The 23,024-nt window shown below is 41.7% G+C and overlaps 1 protein-coding gene across 2 annotated transcripts in view; it reads left to right on the forward strand.

Moving 5' to 3' along the window:
• PDS5A (PDS5 cohesin associated factor A) overlaps nt 1–19,694 on the forward strand; it is a 143,225-nt gene extending 123,531 nt beyond the window's left edge. For both annotated transcript variants that reach the window (XM_053578145.1, XM_053578146.1), the window contains 3 exons: nt 1,778–1,886; nt 10,187–10,539; nt 16,799–19,694. In XM_053578145.1, the coding sequence (XP_053434120.1) occupies nt 1,778–1,886; nt 10,187–10,539; nt 16,799–16,802 (466 nt within the window). In that variant the 3' untranslated portion in view covers nt 16,803–19,694. The remainder of the gene's footprint in view (nt 1–1,777; nt 1,887–10,186; nt 10,540–16,798) is intronic.
• The last annotated feature ends 3,330 nt before the right edge of the window (nt 19,695–23,024 follow it).

Here is a 23,024-nt window from a genome sequence, read left to right on the forward strand (position 1 = left end):
TAATCCAGCCCGGGCCTGCCAAACAACAATGATGGCTGCAGCCAAAAACTAGCTGGGCATTGTGGTGGGCACCTGTAGTCCCAGCTACTTGGGAGGCTGAGGCAAGAGAATCGCTTGAGCCCAGGAGTTGGAGGTTGCTGTGATGCCACTGCACTCTACCCAGGGTGATAGCTTGAGGCTCTGTCTCAAAAAAAAATAAAAATAAGAATTCCCACTTGCTTCCTTACTCTTTCTTCTTTTATATAAACGTAACTTTTTTGGGGGGGTGGAGCTCTCACCCTGGGTAGAGTGCCATGGCGTTACAGCTCACCGCAACCTCCAGCTCTTGGGCTTAGGTGATTCTCTTGCCTCAACCTCCCAAGTAGCTGGGACTACAGGCACCCGCCACGACACCCAGCTATTTTTTGTTGCAGTTGGCCAGGGCTGGGTTTGAACCCGCTACCCTTGGTATATGGGGCCGGCGCCGTACTCACTGAGCCACAGGTGCCGCCCTAAATGTAACTTTTTATCAGTACATAATAATTATACATATCCATCACTTCTGACTCTTATTATTCTGACTCTCCTCTTATCAACACTAAATACTGATTTTATTCTTTTTCTTTTCTTTATTCTTTTATTCTTTTTCTTTTTCTATTCTGAGACAGAATCTCACTTTGTTACCCTCCGTTGAGTGCTATGGTGTCACAGCTCACAGCAACTTCAAACTCTTGGGCTTAGGCGATTCTCTTGCCTCAGCCTCCCAAGTAGCTGGGACTACAGGTGCCCACCACAAAGCCCTGCTATTTTTTGTTGCAGTTTGGCCTGGGCCGGGCTTGAACCCAGCACCCTCGGTATATGGGGCTGATGCCCTACTCACTGAGCCACGGGCGCCACCCCTGATTTTATTCTTATACAAGAAACTGTAAGAATAAATTCAGCCAGTGATTTTTTTTTTTTTTTTTTTGAGACAGAGTCTCACTTGTCACTCTCAGTAGAGTTCAGTGGCTTCGTAGCTCACAGTAATCTCAAACTCTTGGGCTCAAGTGATCCTCTTGTCTCAGCCTCCCAAGTTGCTGGGACTGCAGGCACCCACCACAACGCCCCACTGTTTTTAGAGGTGGGGTCTCACTCTTGCTCAGGCTGGTCTCAAACCTGTGAGCTCAGGCAATCCAACCACCTCAGCCTCCCAGAATGCTAGGATTACAGGTGTGAGCCACCTCCCCTGGCCTAATCAGTGATGTTTTAAATCCTTTTCTGCAGTAGACCCCCAAAATACAAAATAAATTATATAGAATAACTGTGGTTTAAAAATTTGATGGAGGGGCGGCACCTGTGGCTCATCAGAGTAGGGCACCAGCCCCATATGCCAAAAGTGACAGGTTCAAACCCAGCCCCGGCCAAAAACTAAAAAAAAAAAAATTTTTTTTGATGGAGGCTCAGATACCTCTTAAGTGGCCTCTTCTCCTTATAGCCCCCTCCCTTGCAGTGCATTTTGGAAATTACTGTGCAATGTTCTGTAGTTTTATTCTTGTTTCCGGATTTTCTGCTCCCAAGAGATAAAGCTTAGAATAAGTTTATTATTGTTTCTTGATGATTCTTTGTGAAATGGTTTTAGGCAGTCATTTCTGTCTTAAATGAAAATCAGTAATATTATATAATAAAACAGTGTCTATAACCATAAGAGATCTGAATATTGCTATTGTTGCTTCACTTAGTAAGGTTTCTAAACCAGCCTAACTCTTTCCTTATTGATATGTTAAGAGAGTGAACTTCTCTTCTAATTTTTCTTCAACAGGGAACAGAGTTCAGAGGCAACAGAAACTGGAGTTAGTGAAAATGAAGAGATGCCTGTGAGAATTATTTCTGTCACACCTGTAAAGAATATTGACCCTGTAAAGAATAAGGTAAATTTAAACGTTTAACAAGTGAATTTGTCCCCATTATTGGAATCCCTCTAAAATTTTGTAGTAGGGGTAAGAAAAACCACAGCCAGCATGTTAAGTCCATACCACTCCCTTCAATACTTACTCTGCTTCACTGTCTAAAATGATTCTGCTTAGATGCACCCTTTGTTTTACAAGAATTCTTATGGTCACACATAATGGTATCCTTCTCCTACATTAGCCCTCTCAATACCTTGAAAGAATAACAATTTAGAGATTTTTCGTTTGTTTGTTTTGAGACAAAGTCTCACTCTGTCACCCTAGATAGAGTGCTGGGACATCATAGCTCATGGCAACCTCAAACTTGGGTTCAAGCAATCCTCCTGCTTTACTGTCACAAGTAGCTGGGACTATAGGCGCCTGCCACAATGCCTAGCTAATTGTTCTATTTTTAGTAGAGATAGAGTCTTGCTCCTACTCAGACTGGTCTCAAACTCCTGAGCACAAGGATCCTTCCCCCCCTTGGCCTCCAAGAATGCACCTAGCCCAGCCACAATCAGGAGTTTTTGAAATCTTTTCAGGGAGGCGCCTGTGGCTCAGTCGGTAAGGCGCCAGCCCCATATACCGAGGGTGGCGGGTTCAAACCCGGCCAACTGCAACCAAAAAATAGCCGGGCGTTGTTGTGGCGGGCGCCTGTAGTCCCAGCTACTCGGGAGGCTGAGGCAAGAGAATCGCTTAAGCCCAGGAGTTGGAGGTTGCTGTGAGCTGTGTGAGGCCACGGCACTCTACCAAGGGCCATAAAGTGAAACTCTTGTCTCTACAAAAAAAAAGAAATCTTTTCAAAAGTTTATTGACTCTTGGCAGAGGTCAGCACTGTTTTGTTTTTACCATATGATTTCACTGGTTAAAGTATGTTTGAGTTTTTATTTAACAGCAGCAGTCTTCATTGTTGATCTTTTTTATTTATTTATTTTTTTTCTTTTTGAGATAGTTTGCTGTGGCTTCACAGCTCACAGCAACCTCATCTCAGCCTCCCAAGCTGGGACTACAGGCACCCACCACAATGCCCGGCTATTTTTTGTTGCAGTTGTCATTGTTGTTTAGCTGGCCTAGGCCAGGTTCAAGCCCACCAACTTTGGTGTATGTGGCCAGTGCTGTAACCACAGTGTTACGGGTGCCAAGCCTTCATTGTTGATCTTTAAGGCACCAGTTTTCTCTAACAGTATTTTGTCAGGAGAGGAAGGAGTATCACAGAACTGGTGGGAGTATCAAATGACCTGGTTCTGCATCCTTGCTATACTACACCGTCTTTATGTTGACTTGGGCAGATTGTGTGACTTTTTTATGCTTCCATTCAACTGTAAGGTGACCTTGACAACTTATGTCAGTAGGAATGGCTTCAAGATGCTTAGTATTTTTCCCCACAGAATCATATTCTTGACAGGCTTATCTTTTTATTGCCACCATATATTTGTACTGGTCATCAAATATTTTCAGTATTATCCTCGGTTATAAAATAAGGTAGGTCTGTTAGTTTTTCTACAGTATCTTAACTTTTCCTATCCAAACTCTCATTATCTGAACTCAGGCTGCATAAATAAGGATAAATTTTTAGATCAGTCTCTTACTATCTAAATTCTTGCTTCTTGCTGTTTGAAATACAGCATACCACTGGATTCAGGTAACTGTCACTATTAAAGCTGGGCGCAGTGGCTCATACCTGTAAATCCTAGCACTCTGGAAGGCTGAGTTGGATGGATCTCCTGAGCTCATGACTTAGAGACCATCCTGAGCCAGAGCGTGACCTTGTCTCTAAAAAAAATAGCCTAGTGTTGTGGTGGGTGCCTGTAGTCCCAGATACTTGGGCGGCAGAGGCAAGAGAATTGCTTAAGCCCAAGAGTTTGAGGTTGCTGTGAGCCATGACGCCTCGGCACTCTACTGAGGGCAACTAAGTGAGATTCTTTCTCAAAAAATAAAAATTATCACTATTATAACTCTAGAATCCAGAAACTAATAGGTTTAATATTATAGGATCCTTGTGTAGAATTAAACAGTCTTAACATAAACAGACGTAGAGAAGAAAATGTGTATTGCCATAAATAGTTACGTTATGTATCCATAATGCATATTAAGAGGTAATACATTGGTAGACATACAGATGTTTATCTAGTACAGTAATCGGTAACTTACTGCCTCTGCCTAAAATTATATGTAAATTTGTTAAATTAGATATTTAAATTCTTCTGACAGATCAAAAAGCCTTACTTTCTGATTTGTAATATATTGTTCCAAACCTTCATTTTAACTCAACATTTCCAAAAAGTATTCTTTTTTTTTGAGACAGAGTCTCACTATGTCACCCTCCGTAGAGTGCTATGGCATCACAGCTCACAGCAACCTCAAATCAAACTCTTGGGCTTAAGTGATTCTCTTGCCTCAGCCTCCCAAGTAGCTGGGAATACAGGCAATCACCACAATGCCTGGCTATTTTTGGTTGCAGTTGTCATTGTTGTTTAACTAGCCCGAGCTGGGTTCGAACCCACCACCCTTGGTGTATGTGATTGGCGTGGTAACCACTGTGCGACAGGCACTGAGCCTCCAAAGACTATTCTAACAGCCTCCCTGTAATCTGAGGCTTATGTTTTGGCAAAAGCATGTAACTTCTTGGTCAGGTCCCCATATGTTTATAGGGACATTTCTTTCCTAGATCTGATTTTTGCCTTATAGGCTCAAAAACAATCTTGATACTGAAATTATATATAAAAATCTATAGGAGTGTTTCTTGATAACCAGTTTCTCAAAGAATGCTGAATAAACCAACTTATCACTCCATATATACATATATGAAAACTATTTAGTAAAGTGGGTTGCATTTTTACAAATTGGCACATTCTTTCCTATTACTGTGTGGGAGAAATCGGAACATGAAGATGATTCTGATAGGTTAAAAAGCAGAACCACGACACACATGTCCCATGGATTGAGACAAGCAATATTATCCTCTACAAGTCTTCTTTTTCTTAGTACCTGAGAAAACTGGTTTCCTTTTTATTTAGCATTTGCTTGAGCTCTTTGAACATATGCATAAGTGTGTAATTTTTATGAATGTTAAATGTGATCATGTGCATGATTTTTAATGTCAGCTTTTTTTCCTTTTTAAACAATCTAATCTGTATATGTCACTTTTTCCTGTACAGTTTTATCATTATCACGTGTATATACATGTACTTCATTTCCTTTTTTTGCCATTATAGTGTTGTAATAAATATTCTTCATAAACTGTGTAAGAAAATTAAAAAATAAATAAAAGCACATCTGTTGCTTTTATTTTTGTTGTTGTTCTGCTGCCTTTATTTCTGTGGCCTTAAGTTCCTGATAGTCAGATTGCTTCCCCCCACCCCAAGACTGAGTCTCTGCCACCGTGGCATCATAACTCACAGCAACCCTAAACTCTTGGGCTCAAGCAATCCTCTTGCCTCAGCCTCCTCTGTAGCTGGAATTACAGGTGCACGCCACCAGACTTGGCTGGTTTTTCTGTTTTTAGTAGAGACGGGTTCTCACTCTTGCTAAGGCTGGTTTCGAACTCCTGAGCTCAAGTAATCCACCCTCCTTGGCCTCTCAGAGTGCTAGGATTACAGGTGTGAACCACCACACCCAAACAAATTTTAGGTATTCCTGTATGGATTTCCTCTGATTATGTAGCCCTCAGTAGAGTGCCATAGCATCATGGCTCACAGCAACCTCAAATCTTACGCTTACATGATTCTCTTACCTCAGCCTCCCAAGTAGCTGAGACTATAGGTGCCTGACACAGCGCCCAGCTATTCTTTGTTGGTAGTTGTCATTGTTGTTTGGCAACCCCGGGCTGGATTTGAACACGCCAGCTCTGGTGTATGTAGCTGGCGCCCTAGCCGCAGAGCTTACAGGCACTGAGCCTGGATGTATTCTGTAAATGGCCTGATCATATCTTGTCCCTTGAAAATTGTTGTCTTTGTCTTGTCTAACTCAACTTCTGATGCTATGATTATTTTACTGTCTTGTTAACATTTTTACTCCCTTTCAATCCAATAGCCATGTAGCAGCCAACATTATATTTTTGTTTGTTTGGGGTTTTTTTGGGTTTTTTTGTAGAGACAGAGTTTCACTTTATTGCCCTCAGTAGAGTGCCGTGGTGTCACACAGCTCACAGCAACCTCCAGCTCCTGGGCTTAGGCGATTCTTCTGCCTCAGCCTCCCGAGTAGCTGGGACTACAGGCGCCCGCCACAACGCCCGTCTATTTTTTTGTTGCAGTTTGGCCGGGGCTGGGTTTGAACCCGACACCCTCGGCATATGGGGCCGGTGCCCTGCTCACTGAGCCACAGGCACCGCCCTGTTTGTTTGTTTTAAGACAGACTCTCACTTTGTTGCCCTGTGTCGAGTCCCATGGCATCATAGCTCACAGCAACCTCAAACTCTTGGCCCCATGTGATTCTCTGGCCTCAGCCTCCCCAGTGGCTGTGACTACAGGTGCCCACCACAACACCCGGCTATTTTTAGAGATTGGCTCTTGCTCTGACTCAGGCTGGTCTCGAACTCCTGAGCTCAAGGAATTCACTCAACCCAGCTTCCTGGACTGGTAGGATTACAGGCATGAACTACCACATCCGCCAACATTATATTTTAAAAATATAATTTGGATTATGTTTGTTCTCTTGTTAAAAGTTACTTTTTTTAGCATTAGAAGAAAATCAGAATTTCTTAACGTGGCCTACAAGGGACTCCTAATCTGTCCCGTTCCTGCCTCCCCTGTGTTTTCTTATCTCTCTGCCCACCGCTCTGTTCAATGCAGATTCCTTAAATGTCTCAAGTACTTTCTTCTTGGGGTACTTTATGCGATCTTTTTCTTATGTCTAGAATGTTTTTACTTTTCATATGACATGGTCCTAATTTTGTATTACTTAAATAATAGTTTCCCATAAGGACCAATTAGAAATTGGTTCTTCTTAGCATTTTCTTTTTTTTTTCTTTTTGGCCGGGGCTGGGTTTGAACCCACCACCTCTGGCATATGGGACTGGCGCCCTACTCCTTGAGCCACAGGCGCCACCCAAATCTTTTTTTTTTTTTTTTTTTTTGTGCAGGTTTTGGCCAGGGCTGGGTTTTGAAACCACCACCTCTAGCAAATGGGGCTGGCGCCTTCTTAGCATTTTCTTCTTTTCCAGAACACCCTGTTACTTAACCTCTTAGCATTTGAGTAATTCAGACTTAAATCTTTATTTACTTTTTTAAAAATTAGTCACCTACCATACTAACCTACGTGAGAGCAGGAACCATATCAGTTTTATTCCACAGTCTATGCCAAGCAGTCAAAACACCTGATAGACATTCAGCTGAACAAATGGTGCCTGCTTCGGCTTAATATTTCTTTTGTTGTTGTCCCATTTTGTTTTGCTGAGGAATTGCTGTATTTCTGCAACAGTGACCTGGCATATCTGTTCTGATCTGTAACGTACTGTTTTTGTGGTTCAGCTCTTGACGGCCACCTTACTCTTGGTCCTTTTGTGTATTGCCTGTTCTCTTAAAGTGAAGCTTGACATGGAAGTAAACCCTAAAGTAAAACACTGATTTGGGGATTTTCTCAAATTATTCCCAAGAGTTGTTTTTTATGTGTGTTTGTGGGTTTTTTTTTTCTTTTTGAAACAGAGTGTCACTATTTCACTCCCATTAGAAAGAACTCCTGGACTCAAGCAATTCTCTTGCCTCAGCCTCCCAAGTAGCTGGGACTTCAGGCGCCCACTACAATGCCCAGCTATTTTTTGTTGTAGTTGCCATTGTTGGTTAGCTGGCCCGGGCTGGGTTTGAACCTGCCAACTTCAGTGCATGTGGCTAGCGCTGTAACCACCGTGCTATAGGTGCTGAGCCTATTCCCAAGAGTTTTATTTATTTAATCATTTTTCCTTAAAATGAAGATTTGTAATGTTTTTTCCTCAGCCATTCTGGAAAGATTTTTCTAGGGAAAATGAAAATTAAGAAGATACAGGCCAGTCAAGGTGGCCCATACCTGTAATCTCATCACTGGGGGCGGCAGTATCGGGAGGATGTCTAAAGTCCACTTTGAAACCAGCTTAGGCAACATAGCAAGTCACTGTCTCTAAAAAATATTTGTTTAAATAGCCAGATGCCAGACACCTGGGCATGGTGTCTCACACCTGCAATCCTAGCACTCTTAGAAGCCAAGATGGGAGGATCCTTTCAGGTCAGGAGTTCAAGAGCAGCCTAAGCAAAAGCAACCTTCCATCTCTAACAAAAACAGAAAAAATTAGCCCGGTATGGTGGCACTTGTCTATAGTCCCAGCAACTCGAGAGGCTGAGGCAGGAGGATTACTTGAGCCTAGGAATGGGAGGTTGCAATGAGCTGTAGTGATGTCATTGCACTCTAGCCTAGACAACAAAGTGAGATTCTGTCTCAAAGAAAAAGAAGAAAGAAAGCCAGGTGTGCTTACTCCTCTGTGGGAGGCTGAGGTGGGAGAATCACTTGAGGCTAGGAGTTCAAAGCCAGCCAGGGCAAAAAATGAAACAAATAGAAAAGCTGGGCAGAGTGGTGTGCATCTGTAGTTCTAGCTACTCAGGAGGCTGAGGCAGGAGGATCACTTGAGGTGAGGAGTTTGAGGCTGTAGTGAGCTGTGATTGGGTCAGTGCACTCCAGCCTAGACGCCAGACCATGTCTCAAGGAAAAAAATTATATGTATTTATACATCTACATATATACACACACGCATGTATATATGACATTTTTGGATGATAATAGTGTTACTCTTCTTCTTTTTTTTTTTTTGTAGAGACAGAGTCTCACTTTATGGCCCTCCGTAGAGTGCCGTGGCCTCACCCAGCTCACAGCAACCTCCAACTCCTGGGCCCAAGCGATTCTCTTGCCTCAGCCTCCCGAGTAGCTGGGACTACAGGCGCCCGCCACAACGCCCGGCTATTTTTTTTTAGTTGCAGTTTGGCCAGGGCTGGGTTTGAACCCGCCACCTTCGGTATATGGGGCCAGCGCCCTACCGACTGAGCCACAGGCGCCGCCCCTACTCTTCTTCTTTTAATCTATTAAGGTTATCAATAAAAACTATAATGCTTCCTAAATATCCTTCATATAAAGGTCACTTTCATTCTGAAAACTATTATTTCTCCATTATGTTTCTTACAGTAAAATGGAATTTTATTATTTTGAACATTTTTTCCCAATAAAAATTATAGATTAAGAACTTTGAAGCTTTTCAAGGACTTAATACATGCTAAACTGAAACAAGAAATATTCAGAGAAAAGGTTAATCAGTTGATGTTGTAAAAAGAGATGAATGAATGGAGTGAGAAGTCGGAGTACAAAGATGACCATAGTTAGATGCATCAGAGAGGAAATAGCATGTTGAATTATGAAAACACTTTTTTTGAAAAATGATAAATTTAAAGCATATCTATCAAAAGGCTTTTTCTTTGGGGGCTGGGTGCCTGTAATCCTAGGGAGGCTGAGGCGGGAGGATTGCTTGAGCTCAGGAGATTGAGACCAGCCTGAGAAAGAGTGGGACCCTGTCTCTACCAAAAATAGAACATACGAGTCAGGCATGGTGGTGTGTGCCTTTATTCCCAGCTACTTTGGAGGCTGAGGCAAGAGGCTCACTTGAGGTCAGTCAGGAGTTGGAGGTGATGGTAGCTGTGTGATGACATCACTGGACTGTAGCCTTGGTAACAGAGAGACTGCATGGGGCAGTGGGGGATCATTTGGAATGGATATGATAGGGAAAAAGGTAGGTTTTCTTTATCTTGTATATATTGCTTGTGCTTTTAATACACAATTATTGTGCATATTAAATGTGCCAAGTACTATTTCAGCATCCATATCTCAGTAGTTAGCGCCAGCCACATACACCTACGCAGGCAAGTTTGAACCCAGCCCGGGCCTACTAAACAATGACAACTGCAACAAAAAAAATAGCCGGTTGTGGCGAGCACCTGTAGTCCCAGCTACTTGGGAAGGTGAGTTGAGAGAATCGCTTAAGCCCAAGAGTTTGAGCTTGCTGTGAACTGTGACACTACAGCACTCTACCGAGGGTGACAAAGTGAGACTCTGTCTCAAAAAAAAAAAAAAAAAGAAAAAGAAAAAAAGTGCCGAGTACTGTGGTAGGCACCTACCCCAGACCCTCTCTTCCAGGAGCTTACTTTTCTATGTCTATGTAAGCAATTAACTAGAAGCCCTAGAGTCCCAATTTCCTTAAGATACTTTTTTCTAGGATAAATCATTGATATTTAAGGAGTTTATGTTTATAGAATTCTTCCATGCTCTTTTAGGAAATTAATTCTGATCAGCTTACCCAGGGCAACATCAGCAGTGATCGAGGAAAGAAAAGAACAGTAACCGCAGCTGGTGCAGAGAACATCCAACAAAAAACAGATGAGAAGGTGGATGAATCAGGACCACCTGCCCCAGCCAAACCTAGGCGAGGACGTCGACCCAAGTCTGAATCTCAGGGCAATGCAACCAAAAATGATGATATCAATAAACCAGTTAACAAGGGAAGGAAAAGAGCTGCGGCCGGTCAGGAGATCCCTGGGGGTTTGGAAGCAGGTAATGCCAAAGCACCCAAACTGCAAGATGTAGCCAAAAAGGCAGCACCAGCAGAGAGACAGATCGACTTGCAAAGGTAACATATGTCATTTCTTCTTGGCCTTGAGTTTATACGTTTTGTTTTATCTTAGTGTCTGCCAATCATCCCCAACACGTAGGCTTGGCGAATGAGAACTTCTCTTTTCCTAAGTAAGTTATGACGGCATTTGTTTTATCTCATGACCTCCATGTTTAAGGGATTAATCTGAAGAAAGATCTTTTTTCCTTCAGTTAATTTTTATTTATTATATGGCATATTGATTTTTCTGTTTGTTGGCAAAGAGAATATTTTGCTTGGTATCCTTCAGAGGGTTGCATGGGTTTACATAACCTAAAGAATTACCTTTGGGGGCAACACCTGTGGCTCAGAGGAGTGGGGCGCCAGCCCCATATGCCAGAGGTGGTGGGTTCAAACCCAGCTCCGGCCAAAAACTGCAAAAAAGAAGAATTACCTTTGGGTACAGAGTCCCAGAATGGAGAAGATAGTCCCTGCTCTGTAATTCTTGTAGTTAATTATAATATAGGTCAACAACTTACCTCTCCCCAACCCTGCCAGTGAAACAGTCTTAGAGCTGCTCAGCTTTAATTATTCTTGGCTGAGATTTTGCATTTTCCATACTATAAGAATGATGCCCCATTTAGAAATCTAAAAGGCAGGCCCTTTCATCTTGACCTACAATTAGAACTTAATCTGTCCTCCTCTTTTGTTCTTACATACCTAACTCATCTACCCCTAAATTAGACTGTAAATATCTGAATTCCTTATAGAAAAGAGTCAGTTTTGATCAACTCACAGTACCTCCAGGATCCTGTTTCTGTATTTTTATAAAGTGCAGTGTCTCTGAAATGTATGTGTAAATACATTTAAAATACAGTAGAGCCTGTGTAGGTTGACCACCCAAAGGACTGCAGTAAACTGGTCAACATAAGGAACTGGGCCTACCGTACTAATGCATACATGTGGCGCATGTCCGGTCTGTGAAAATGAGGTCAACTTGACAAGGTGGTCAGTGTAAGGAGTTGATCAACCATGGAGGTTCTACTGTATTACCATTTATTAAATTCTGCAATTTGGGACTGTTATATTTCTATGGATTTGAAGTGTGTCTGGACACCTTTTGCAACATCTCATGAGCCAGACTTAGTGCTTAGCTCTTTGTCATCCCATTGAATCCTTAAAATGGTTCTGTGTTTTAGTTTAAATAGCTGGTACAGTTCATATATATGATGGTTTCCATTAAATGGAAAATGTACACATAGTTTTAATAACTATTAAGTAAAATAGTTTATTTAAAATAATCATAGATTGGGCACAGTGGCTCATGTTATCTGAGGTGAGAGGATCATTTGAAGCTAGGGCTTCAAGACCAGCCTGGGCAACATAGTGAGATCTCATCTCTATAGAAATACTAGCAATACGGCCGCGCCTGTGGCTCAGTGAGTAGGGCACCGGCCCCATATGCCGAGGGTGGCAGGTTCAAACCCAGCCCCGGCCAAACTGCAACAAAAAAATAGCTGGGTGTTGTGGCGGGCGCCTGTAGTCCCAGCTGCTCGGGAGGCTGAGGCAAGAGAATCACGTAAGCCCAAGAGTTAGAGGTTGCTGTGAGCTGTGTGACGTCATGGCACTCTACCCAAGGGCGGTACAATGAGACTCTGTCTCTACAAAAAAAAAAAAGAAATACTAGCAATAATTAAAGGTTAAATGAGACCAACCTCTTTCAGAGTATATGCAAACACAATCCTTGCATTTTAGGGTTAGAGAGGAAACCCATGAGAACAATCAGATGTTTCTGAAGATGGCAAACGTAAATGAAGCGCTCAATGCTAAGAGCAAGGCATGTGAAAATTAGTTAGAATTATGTGTAGATGGTATTTGTTATGGAGCCTGGCATCTGTTTTAGTAGTAATAATAGTGATAATAGAAAAAGTTCCTTCTCGGCGCCTGTAGCTCAAGTGGCTAAGACTCAAGCCACATACACCAGAGCTGGCAGGTTCGAATCCAGCCCCGGCCTGCCAAACAACAATGATAACTACAACCAAAAAAATAGCTGGGTGAAAGAAAAAGTTTCATGATCATCTATCTGACTTGCCAATAGCCATTGTGAAGCAAGTACAACCCTAAATTAGAGGTAAGGAAATGAAGACCTGAAAGGACCTTTCTCGGGTCAGATCAGGGCTTCAAATCAGCTGAAGTGCTAACAGTGGGGGCAACTGCAGTTAACGTTTTTTCTCTAATTTATGTGGTATTTTAAACTGTGAATATTCAGGAATTTATTATTTGGGTTTTTTTCCCCCTCAGTGTGTGTACTTAACCAAAAACTATGGAATAGACAGATACATTAAAACAAAAATTTCTCAGTAGAGACTTCAACAGATGTTTTACGTATGCCTCAATTCGGGAGAAAACATTGAATTGTCAAAATCCCTGAAAGTGCTAACTTCATTTTGTGTTGAACTTCCACCTTTCTACAAGATTCTACACATAGCTTCCATTAACTACAAATTACCACTCCACTTATATTTTCCTGAGGCCTAGTGAGGATCAAATACAAGTGGTAGCTCACATGACTGATAATTCTGAATATACAGTACCTTGAATCATCCGATTTAAGGTTATCATTACAATTTCAATCACCTAACTGGTAAGAGAAGAAATAGGGTTGCCAAACCCGAGAGCCGTCAAACACAACATCTCTGAGCTGCAGATGAATCCAGGGTGACAGATCAGCTCTCCTTAGGGGGCCTTGGATTGTGGGGTCATGTCTGGATTGCTATACCAAGTCATTTACCCCTGGGTTTTGTTTGATAAATAAGGCTTAGTCCCCTCACACTTCTCTGTGGCCCTGCTTTCTGACTCAACATAACCACCTCATCACCTTTCACTTCCTTCATTTCTCACTGTGCAGATCATTATTTCTTGCTCTGGTCACAACTGTCTTTGCTATGCAAACATCTCAAAGTACCTCTCTCCTAAATTATCCTAATTATCTTTATTCTCTACTTGTCAATCTGAATACAGGATCCCCACCCCAAGATGACACTATCTACTAACACCACCTCTGGAAAGCTTGTCTAATTTTATTACTTGATATTTATTATCATATTGTATGATTGTTTGGATTTTATCACTAAAAAATTAATAAAGACCATTATTGAGGCCCTGATAATGTCAGCTACGGTCTAGGTTCTTTATATTTGTTGCCTCATTTGATCCTTTAGCCTTTGGTTAGTATTCTCAGCACTGTTAACCCTCTAGAGCAGTGGTTCTCAACCTTCCTAATGCCGTGAGCCTTTAATACAGTTCCTGTGGGTCACGACCCACAAGTTGAGAACTGCTACTCTAGAGCCATTTCTTTTTTTTTTTTTTGTAGAGACAGAGTCTCACTTTATGGCCCTTGGTAGAGTGCCGTGGCCTCACACAGCTCACAGCAACCTCCAGCTCCTGGGCTTAAGCGATTCTCTTGCCTCAGCCTCCCGAGCAGCTGGGACTACAGGCGCCCACCACAGCACCCGGCTATTTTTTTTGTTGTAGTTTGGCCGGGGCTGGGTTTGAACCCTCCACCCTCGGCATATGGGGCCGGCGCTCTACTCACTGAGCCATAGGCGCCACCCTCTAGAGCCGTTTCAATGCCACAGCCATTCTGACACATGGCAAGTGCTAGCTAGCCTCTGGAGAATTCCTCTTCCTGTATTATTACTGACTGCATTAGATCAATAATTATTTTTAGCATGATCCCCACTTACAATTTATTTACTGGTTCAAGGATTATTTTATTCCACCAAAATGTAGAGAGTACATGCAAAAAATTACTGGTATAGATTTTAATAAAGTTAATTTGAGAATATTTGAATCCCTTTGAAGTTTTGCGCAATGAATCCCTCCAGGTATTTGTGTGTAGGTGGTTCCAGTGAGTTTTCCTGATTATATTTTGGGCTTCTTTTGAAGTTGTTACTTATCTTGAGAAAATTCTTTTAGTTCACCCAATACATTTTTTTTTTTTTGTAGAGACAGAGTCTCACTGTACCGCCCTCTGTAGAGTGCCGTGGCATCACACAGCTCACAGCAACCTCTAACTCTTGGGCTTACGTGATTCTCTTGCCTCAGCCTCCCGAGCAGCTGGGACTACAGGCGCCCGCCACAACGCCCGGCTATTTTTTTGTTGCAGTTTGGCTGGGGCTGGGTTTGAACCGGCCACCCTCGGTATATGGGGCTGGCGCCCTACTCACTGAGCCACAGGCGCTGCCCCTCACCCAATACATTTCTAAAAATCAGCCCTTTGCCCTATGGTCAGGAAACAGTTAACAGTATTAACTGAATGTTAATGTTGCCTCTGTTTTGGGGTGAAGGAGTGATCATCATTTCAGTAGTTTAGTTCACTTGTTTTTCCTTTGTTTGTGGGCGCTATTGTCCAAATGGGAAACAGTTCAAATGTTTTGCATTAAAAATGTGTTTTTAATAGGTCTGCTGGTTCTTGAATGTTTTCTTTAAACTTAAGGCCAAGAGATTATCAGTAAAAACATCAATGGAGAGACAGTTCTCAAACTTGGGACTTCTGGGGAATCTATAAGATAACAGACTATAGTTTTCTCACCTTTGGATTCACATGTTTTGGTTAGCGTGCTTAGTGTTGGGGTGTTCAAGGATCTTGGGATCTGTTTTTATGAACAGAATTTATGAGTTCCTGTACTCATTTGTACAGAGGGTGCCAAAAATGTACGTACATTTTAAGGGATGTTACATATGTGTTACTTTTTGAAATTAAAATGAAGATACCGTTCCTGGTCAAGTGTACCTGGACATGCCATGCACATATCTTTTACTGGCAATTTGTACACTTTTGAGGAATAATCAATTTTACTTTCAACAAGATCTCTTTATGTGTGTACATCTTTTTGGCACCCACAATATTTTGAGGTTTCCTCACAACACATGAGTTCATATCTTAGATTTAAGTAACCTCTAAGTGTGTATTCTCTTGTGTTAAGCAACTATATATTAGTTTGACATGAATATTTTTTCAGTAACAAGTAAATTTTTCCCAAAATAATATGAAATTTTTCAGAAGCCAAGTGATGGCGATTCACTTGGGGACGTAGAGTCAAGTCCAGGAAATTGTTCCAGTGGTCTGGATCATTTAAAAGTCTGTGAGAGCAGCCAGGAAGATTCTGAGGACTCAGAGCTAGTAAAGGGAAGCTTCCTGAAGGTACAGCAGGCAGATGAGCTCTTGCTTCTCTCAGAGAGGAGTAGGTGAGACAGGAGAGAAGGAGACCATGTCTCACTCGCTCAGGCTTCCAGGGGTCGGAATGTCCCACCCTACTAGGGAAATGATGAAGACAGGGAATTCCTCTTAACAGAATTAAGCTAAATTTTTCCTCCCTTTTATATATATATATATATATATACACACACACTAATGTGTATATGTTTACCCAGTTCAGGAATCAGAACTTACTTTGCCTATGGCCAATAATTTTTCTTCTATAATGTCATTTATGAAAATGTTAATAAAAAGTTACAACTATTTCCTATAAATAGCTTGTATCATTGTAAGCCAATAGAGCATTGAATAGCAGCACTAAATAGTTGAAAACAACTTCTTCATTGGTGTTTTCTTTATATAGTTTAGGAAAAGATTCCTTATACCAACTAAAGTCTCAGATCGGGGGGGAATATATATGTGTGTGTGTGTGTATGTATATATATATATTATTTTTTTGTTTGTTTTTTTTTAATGGCCAGTGCAGTAGCTCACACCTGTAATCCTAGCACTTGGGAAGCTGAAGTGGGTGGATTGCCTGAACTCAAGGTTCAAGACCAGCCTGAGCCGGAGCAAGACCCTGTCTCTAAAACATAGCCAGGCGTTGTGGCGGGTGCCTATAGTCCCAGCTACTTGGGAGGCTGAAGCAAGAGGATCACTTGAACTCAAGAGTTTGAGGTTGCTGTGAGCTATGATGCCACGCCACTGTACTAAGGGTGACAAAGTGAGACTCTGTCTAAATAAATAAATATAGAAAAATTAGCCAGTCATCATGGCAGGTGCCTATAGTCTGGCTGCTTGGCTAGCTGAGGCAGGAGGATCACTTCAACCCACGAATTTGAGGTTGCTATGAGCTAGGCTGATGCCACAGCACTCTAGCTTGGGCAACAGAGTCAGACTCTGTGTCAGAAATAAAAAAGAAAAAAACAAAAAATAGTTTCAGGCTTTAGATTACTATAGAAATGAAATAATTCTGACTTGGTGTATATCCTGTCTACATCTTTTCTAACTTTGTATTCTTCTACTCCTATCCCCAAGGTAAAAAGAACACTCATTTGCAAAGGGAGAAAATGAAGGCCAAGCAGAAACAGGCTCCAGCTTCTGCAAAAACTTGGATTCACAATGTCCCTAAACAGAAAATGACGTTCACTTCAGAATACATGCTTTCTGCCTTGAAAACTGAAAGGAACTATTACTTCCTTTTCACATGACCACAAGTCCTCTGATGGAAATGTACAGCAGATACTCTTGAGAGAGAGGCTAAAAGCAACTCTATTCTGTCCTCCCCCCAGACTTTTCTTATGAAAAGTCAATAATTAAGCAAATTGCTTAACATTTGGTTCCAGTTCCTATGTATCTGGAGTCTAAATGCATAATATACCATTAATTTCCATGCTGCAGTTTTTATTTTAAAGAAAGTAACAAGATGTCCCTCTACACTGACACTGAAAATTCATCCATTTTAAAGCCAGGAATTCCCATAATACACAAGAAAAAATAGAAGTCTACTGAATTAATTTTTTAAAAGAAAAGAGATCAGATTAAATATTTGTTTTTTCTTTTGGAAACTTTTGTGTATAATTCTTTCTGCCTGCCTACTTTTCTGCAAAAATGAGATGTACAGATTTTAGTTCCCTGCTATGAAAAGTGATGTGGTGGCAATTTTATAAATGTTGCTTTCTGATTTTTATCAGAGTGAGAAAATAATTAAAATTATTATTGATTTGCAAGTAGTAAACTTCATATTTTGATTTCCCCTCTGTTTTGGTTTAATATAATTTGCAATAAATGTACATATTGTTGTTTCATAAAGCATATCACTTTAAAATAGTTTTTACTCCTGCATCTATGATGGATTATTTGAGATTTTAAAGGAGTAAAGACTGTCCAACATTTGGTTTTATAATGTTTGTCACTAGATTTTTATTATCGATATAAGAAAAAGTCAATTTTTTGGCAGCTTTGTAAGGAAAGTTGGAGGTGTTTAGGATTGCTATCAATTTTCAGCATTGTGTTATTGGGAAGTTCAGTGTTTTTGCTTTTGTCTGCTGGTCTGGGCTCAGTTTCTGTGTCAATTTTAGAAGACAACTGTTGCATCAACATATTATGTTTCCTGGCATTGTTCAGCATAGGTAATGTGTGCACTTTCTGTGTACACGTGATCATATTTAAGTTTCATGCATAAAATAAATGCTTCTAGATGTCATATGGCAGTCTTTTTTAATCTTTTTATCATATCCTTAACAAATTTTTTTAATGTGAAAGGGCTAAAGTCATAAAGAACATGATTACAGTCAACTCTCCATTATCTATATTATGTATAAAATAGTGACACTGCCTCACATTTTTAATTTTGTGATAATCATAAATTTAAAAACAAAATATTGAAGGCATATTGCAAGACCTGGTTCTGGAGGAAGTTTAAATTTCTCTTTTCTCATGCTGATACTCTGCTCCCGTTCCCAGGTTAGGCTCATCCCCAGAGCCTTAGCAGAACGCGCACTCTGCATTTCCTACACACATCTACCCTGGGTTAGAGGAAGTAAACATTGGTGTTGTAACCTGATACTCTACATGGGATATGAAACAGTGAGATGTGTCGAAAGCATATGATTATGTTAACAGTGAGGTTTGTTGAGAAGTAAATGTCATTTATGTTCTGATAATCAAGAGTTGGCTGTATATTGACTGAAAGATGGGAAATTATTTAAATTTGCATATTCACACATTTAGCCTTCAGGATGGCTAGGGAACAGTGGGTACCAATGACAGAAAATAACTTGCTTCTTCATAACCCTGTACCATGAAAGTATGAAATATTGCCTCCAACATGCTGAAAAGACTATCTATGCATAATTATCGGAGAAGTCCCTCAAGCAGTCAGCGGGTGTGTTTGATACAGAATTGAAAGTTCTCTTAGCATCAGACAACTTGATTCTTAAGCCCTCTAATTTTGTCACCCAAAAAAAGTACATTAAAGCCAGACAAGGCAGCTCACGCCTGTAATCCCAGCACTCTGGGAAACCTAGGTGGGAGGATTGCTTGAGCTCAGGCATTTGAGACCATCCTGAGCAAGAACAAGACCCCATCTCTACTAAAAATAGAAAAATTAGCTGGGTGTTGTAGTGGACACCTGTAGTCCCAGCTACTCAGGAGGCTGAGGCAGAGGGATCATCGAACCCAGGAGTTTGAGGTTGCTATGAGCTCTAATGATGCCATGGCACTCTATCTAGCCTGGGCAACAGAGTGAGACTGTCTCCAAAAAAAAAAAAGAAAGTACATTCACCTTCACCTTTTTCTCCCACTCCTTTTAACTGATTGTCCATGGTTTTACTAGGTTACAAAATGTTAAGTCATATCAAACAAAATGTAGCAGAACCATTTGCACTAATTTATTGCTATTTAGATGTTTTGCAAAGGAGTTAGCTAAAGGATCCATTCTTCATACAGATGTAAATGGCCCACACTGACTTGGCCAAGTGAAGCAAGTGTCTGGCACTAAGGGAAATGAGACCTGGCTGGTAGAAAGATCAAGCTGATGGGGAGGGACTTGTCTACCGGCAATTTCTGTTTTCCTATGAAAAGGAAAATTTTAAATCCCATAGGAATTTGATATACTCACATCTCAGAGAACTACAACACAAGTGCAGACTTATATTTGAAAATTAATGTTAACCCTTTGTGTCTAGTTTGGAGCTTCTTGTATTTGTCTAAAAACTACAAGCCAGAATTTTGTATCTCCTTTGATAAAAAGTGTGTATAATGTAAAGTAGTTTTGCATATTCTTGTGCTGCATATGGGCTGAATTTTTAAAAAATTTTTTAAAGACTTGAAGCAGAACCTTGTAATTTGTGTAAATGACAAGTGTAAAATCCTACCATAAAATGCTAAAAAATATGCACTGTTTCAAATAAAACCAAGAAATGCAGCATTATATAGTAGTGTGGAGCCCTGAGTATTCATGTACTCCCTGGTACGTCTCAAGTTGTTAAAATGTCTGTTTATTTTCTGTTTGGATTCTGGAGTCTGCATATCCTAATAAATCAAATACTACCTTTAAACTTCGTTCTAGGTACTCTGATCGGGCTTACAGTGGCTGAGGAAGAACATAATGGATGACAGATTCTGATGGACATTTAGAAAACTTCAGAAGTTGTTTTTCAACCTAAGAACTTAATAGTATTCTATTACTTATAGCATCCTGTGATTCAGCTATTCTTTGCAAATTTTGGACGCACATATTTAGTTTTGGTTTAGTTTATGGAGAGCAAGCAGGTATAAATGTATTTGGAAGAAGGTGAACAGACTGAGAGGTAAGGGAAGCTGCTGTGCCTGGTTTTGTTTTTTACCCTTGATGAGTTTGTCTCCCATACCCTGATACTTACGTTGTCTTGGAGACTTTTCTGTCTTCACCATTCCCATAAGCTGGGAGTAGAAGCCTCTGTGCCATCATCTCCAGTGGCTCTGATGACCAGCGTGGTGCCCCGCCTAGGGCATGGCACTGCTACGGGCCAGCAGCAGTCAGCCGTGCAGAAGCAAGCACCTTTCTACCTATGGACCAGACGTCCTAAATTTCACTCCCATAAGAGTGATAGCCTTAATTTCGTTCATTTTGTGTCTTATTTTCAAAGTATAACAGGAATGTGAAAGGTCCCTTTTCTCAGGAACCTGGGCCAGGCTAGTGATCAATACTTCGATTCTGAGGTGTTTACAAATAATATTTTTTTACTGCTAACTTAAAGCACTCCTCTCCCCATATTCTCCAGTTACCCTGTAGTTTCCTAGCACGGACCATTAAAAATGCATTCTTCTTAGTAAATAGCACCATGCCCATTCTTCCTGAAGAAGCTTGAAAAGCAGCCAGCCAGGCATCAGAAGTGCCAGAGTTCAAAGTCCAGATGAAAGCCCTGAGGAAACAGGTCGGGCTAGCCATTTTCTTCATTACAGGTATTTATTTAATCCTTACAGACTAAAACGCCAGAGGCTGACATTTAAGAACATTAATAATAGGGTGGCACCTGTGGCTCAGTGAGTGGAACGCCGGCCCCATATGCCGAGGGTGGCGGGTTCAAACCCAGCCCCAGCCAAACTGCAACAAAAAATAAAATAGGCGGGCGCCTGTAGTCCCAGCTGCTCAGGAGGCTGAGGCAAGAGAATCGCCTAAGCCCAGGAGTTGGAGGTTGCTGTGAGCTGTGTGATTCTACAGCACTCTACCCAGGGCAACAAAGTGAGACTCTCTACAAAAAAAAATAAAATAAGAACATTAATATTGGTGCCTTAGAAGGACTAGCAGATACTGCAAATCCCGTGACACCAGCAACTGTGGCTATTGAAGGTGGTACGTTTTGTGTTGGCTTCAGAGCCTGATAGACTGTAGGAGCAGGAAACAGCCCCCCCTCTCTACATAGGGAAGTGCGACCCTGAAGACATTAGGAGCACGGAGGTGCCTGAAGCAGTGACTGGGCTGAGCCAACTGCCTCAGGCTGTGTCGCTGTGGGGGTTTTACCAGTTAAGGGGGGTCAGTGATCCTAAGGCTGCCAAAAGACAGGAAGATGCAGTTACAAACTGAGATCTGTGTGTAGAGCCTTACTCCATAGAAGACCTGGGTGCTGGCTACTGTTGGTGACAACCCTTTAGCCCATGCACAAATCAATAATTCTATGGCTTTTTTTTAAACAAACTCTGCGAGACCCTAGGAACTTAGTGGGCTTCTCCAAAACTGGGTTTGGTGGGTTCTCAGGCAGTGTCTCCATGAAGTGCCCATTTTTACTTTTCTTCTGAGCCTTTTCAAGAAAAGATCCTTCTCCGGGTGTTGTGGCAGCATCTGTAGTCCCAACTACTTGGGAGGCTGAGGCAGGAGAACTGCTGAAGCCCAACAGTTGGAGGTTGCTGTGAGCTGTGATGCCACGGCACTCCACCAAGGATGACAGAGTGAAATTCTGTCTCAATAAGAAAAAAGAAGTTCCTCCCCAACCCACCCCTAGAAAACTGAAACCCTGACAGTCTTGCCATCTGGTTGCACCTGATCTGTGATGGTGTGTCACCTCCAAGAGAAAGTGGAACTATAGGAACAGAAAGGGAACCTGTCCCTTTACAACCCACCTTAGGCTAAAAGCTGATAGGCAAAAGACTGGTACTTTAATAGCACACTTGCAGGAACAGCACAGAAAGCAAACACTAGAAGCACACACTTGATGCAGGACAACTCAGAAAAGGACAGCGAATGGATAGAATCGCCTGTGTGATAAAAAGCCTACAAACGCCATTTACTTGTAATTACTTCAGTAAGAAATTTACTTGTTTGTTAAAAAAATTCAAATGCCAGCACTGTCCAGAAAAAAAATTTTTTTTTTTTTTTTGCAGTTTTTGACCAGGGCTGGGTTTGAACCTGCCACCTCCAGCCTATGGGTCTGGCACTCTACTCCTTTGAGCCACAGGCACCACACCTGTCCAGAAAAATTTAACAGGTTTATTTGTAATTGTTAGAAAGTTGAGGGCGGCCACTGTGGCTCAGTCGGTAAGGCGCCGGCCCCATATACCGAGGGTGACAGGTTCAAACCCAGCCCCGGCTGAACTGCAACCAAAAAATAGCCAGGCGTTGTGGCGGGCGCCTGTAGTCCCAGCTACTTGGGAGGCTGAGGCAAGAGAATCGCTTAAGCCCAGGAGTTGGAGGTTGCTGTGAGCTGTGTGAGGCCACGGCACTCTACCGAGGGCCATAGAGTGAGACTCTGTCTCTTAAAAAAAGAAACAAAGAGAACATTGAAAATGAAGCATGGAGTGAGCTTCAAGAGAACTTAAGAAACAAAAACAAATACCCTTTTCTTTCTAATTATGTTTAATTTTTCACAGGATTCTTTGGCCCTGACAATTTTTTTTCAGGAAAGCAGCAGTTCTAAATGTTAGTATAAAGAAATTCACTCAGGGGCGGCGCCTGTGGCTCAGTGAGTAGGGCGCCGGCCCCATATACCGAGGGTGGCGGGTTCAAACCCGGCCCCGGCCAAACTGCAACCAAAAATAGCCGGGCGTTGTGGCGGGCGCCTGTAGTCCCAGCTGCTCGGGAGGCTGAGGCAAGAGAATCGCTTAAGCCCAGGAGTTGGAGGTTGCTGTGAGCTGTGTGAGGCCACGACACTCTATCGAGGGCCATAAGTGAAACTCTGTCTCTACAAAAAAAAAAATTAAAAAGAAAAGAAAGTTGAACTGCTGAAACTTGTTCACCAAAGCATTTTGCTTTGCATTAATGCTTCACATCCCCACATTTATATTA

This window comes from Nycticebus coucang, chromosome 23 (assembly GCF_027406575.1).
Source record: "Nycticebus coucang isolate mNycCou1 chromosome 23, mNycCou1.pri, whole genome shotgun sequence".
Taxonomy (NCBI): Eukaryota; Metazoa; Chordata; class Mammalia; order Primates; family Lorisidae; genus Nycticebus; species Nycticebus coucang.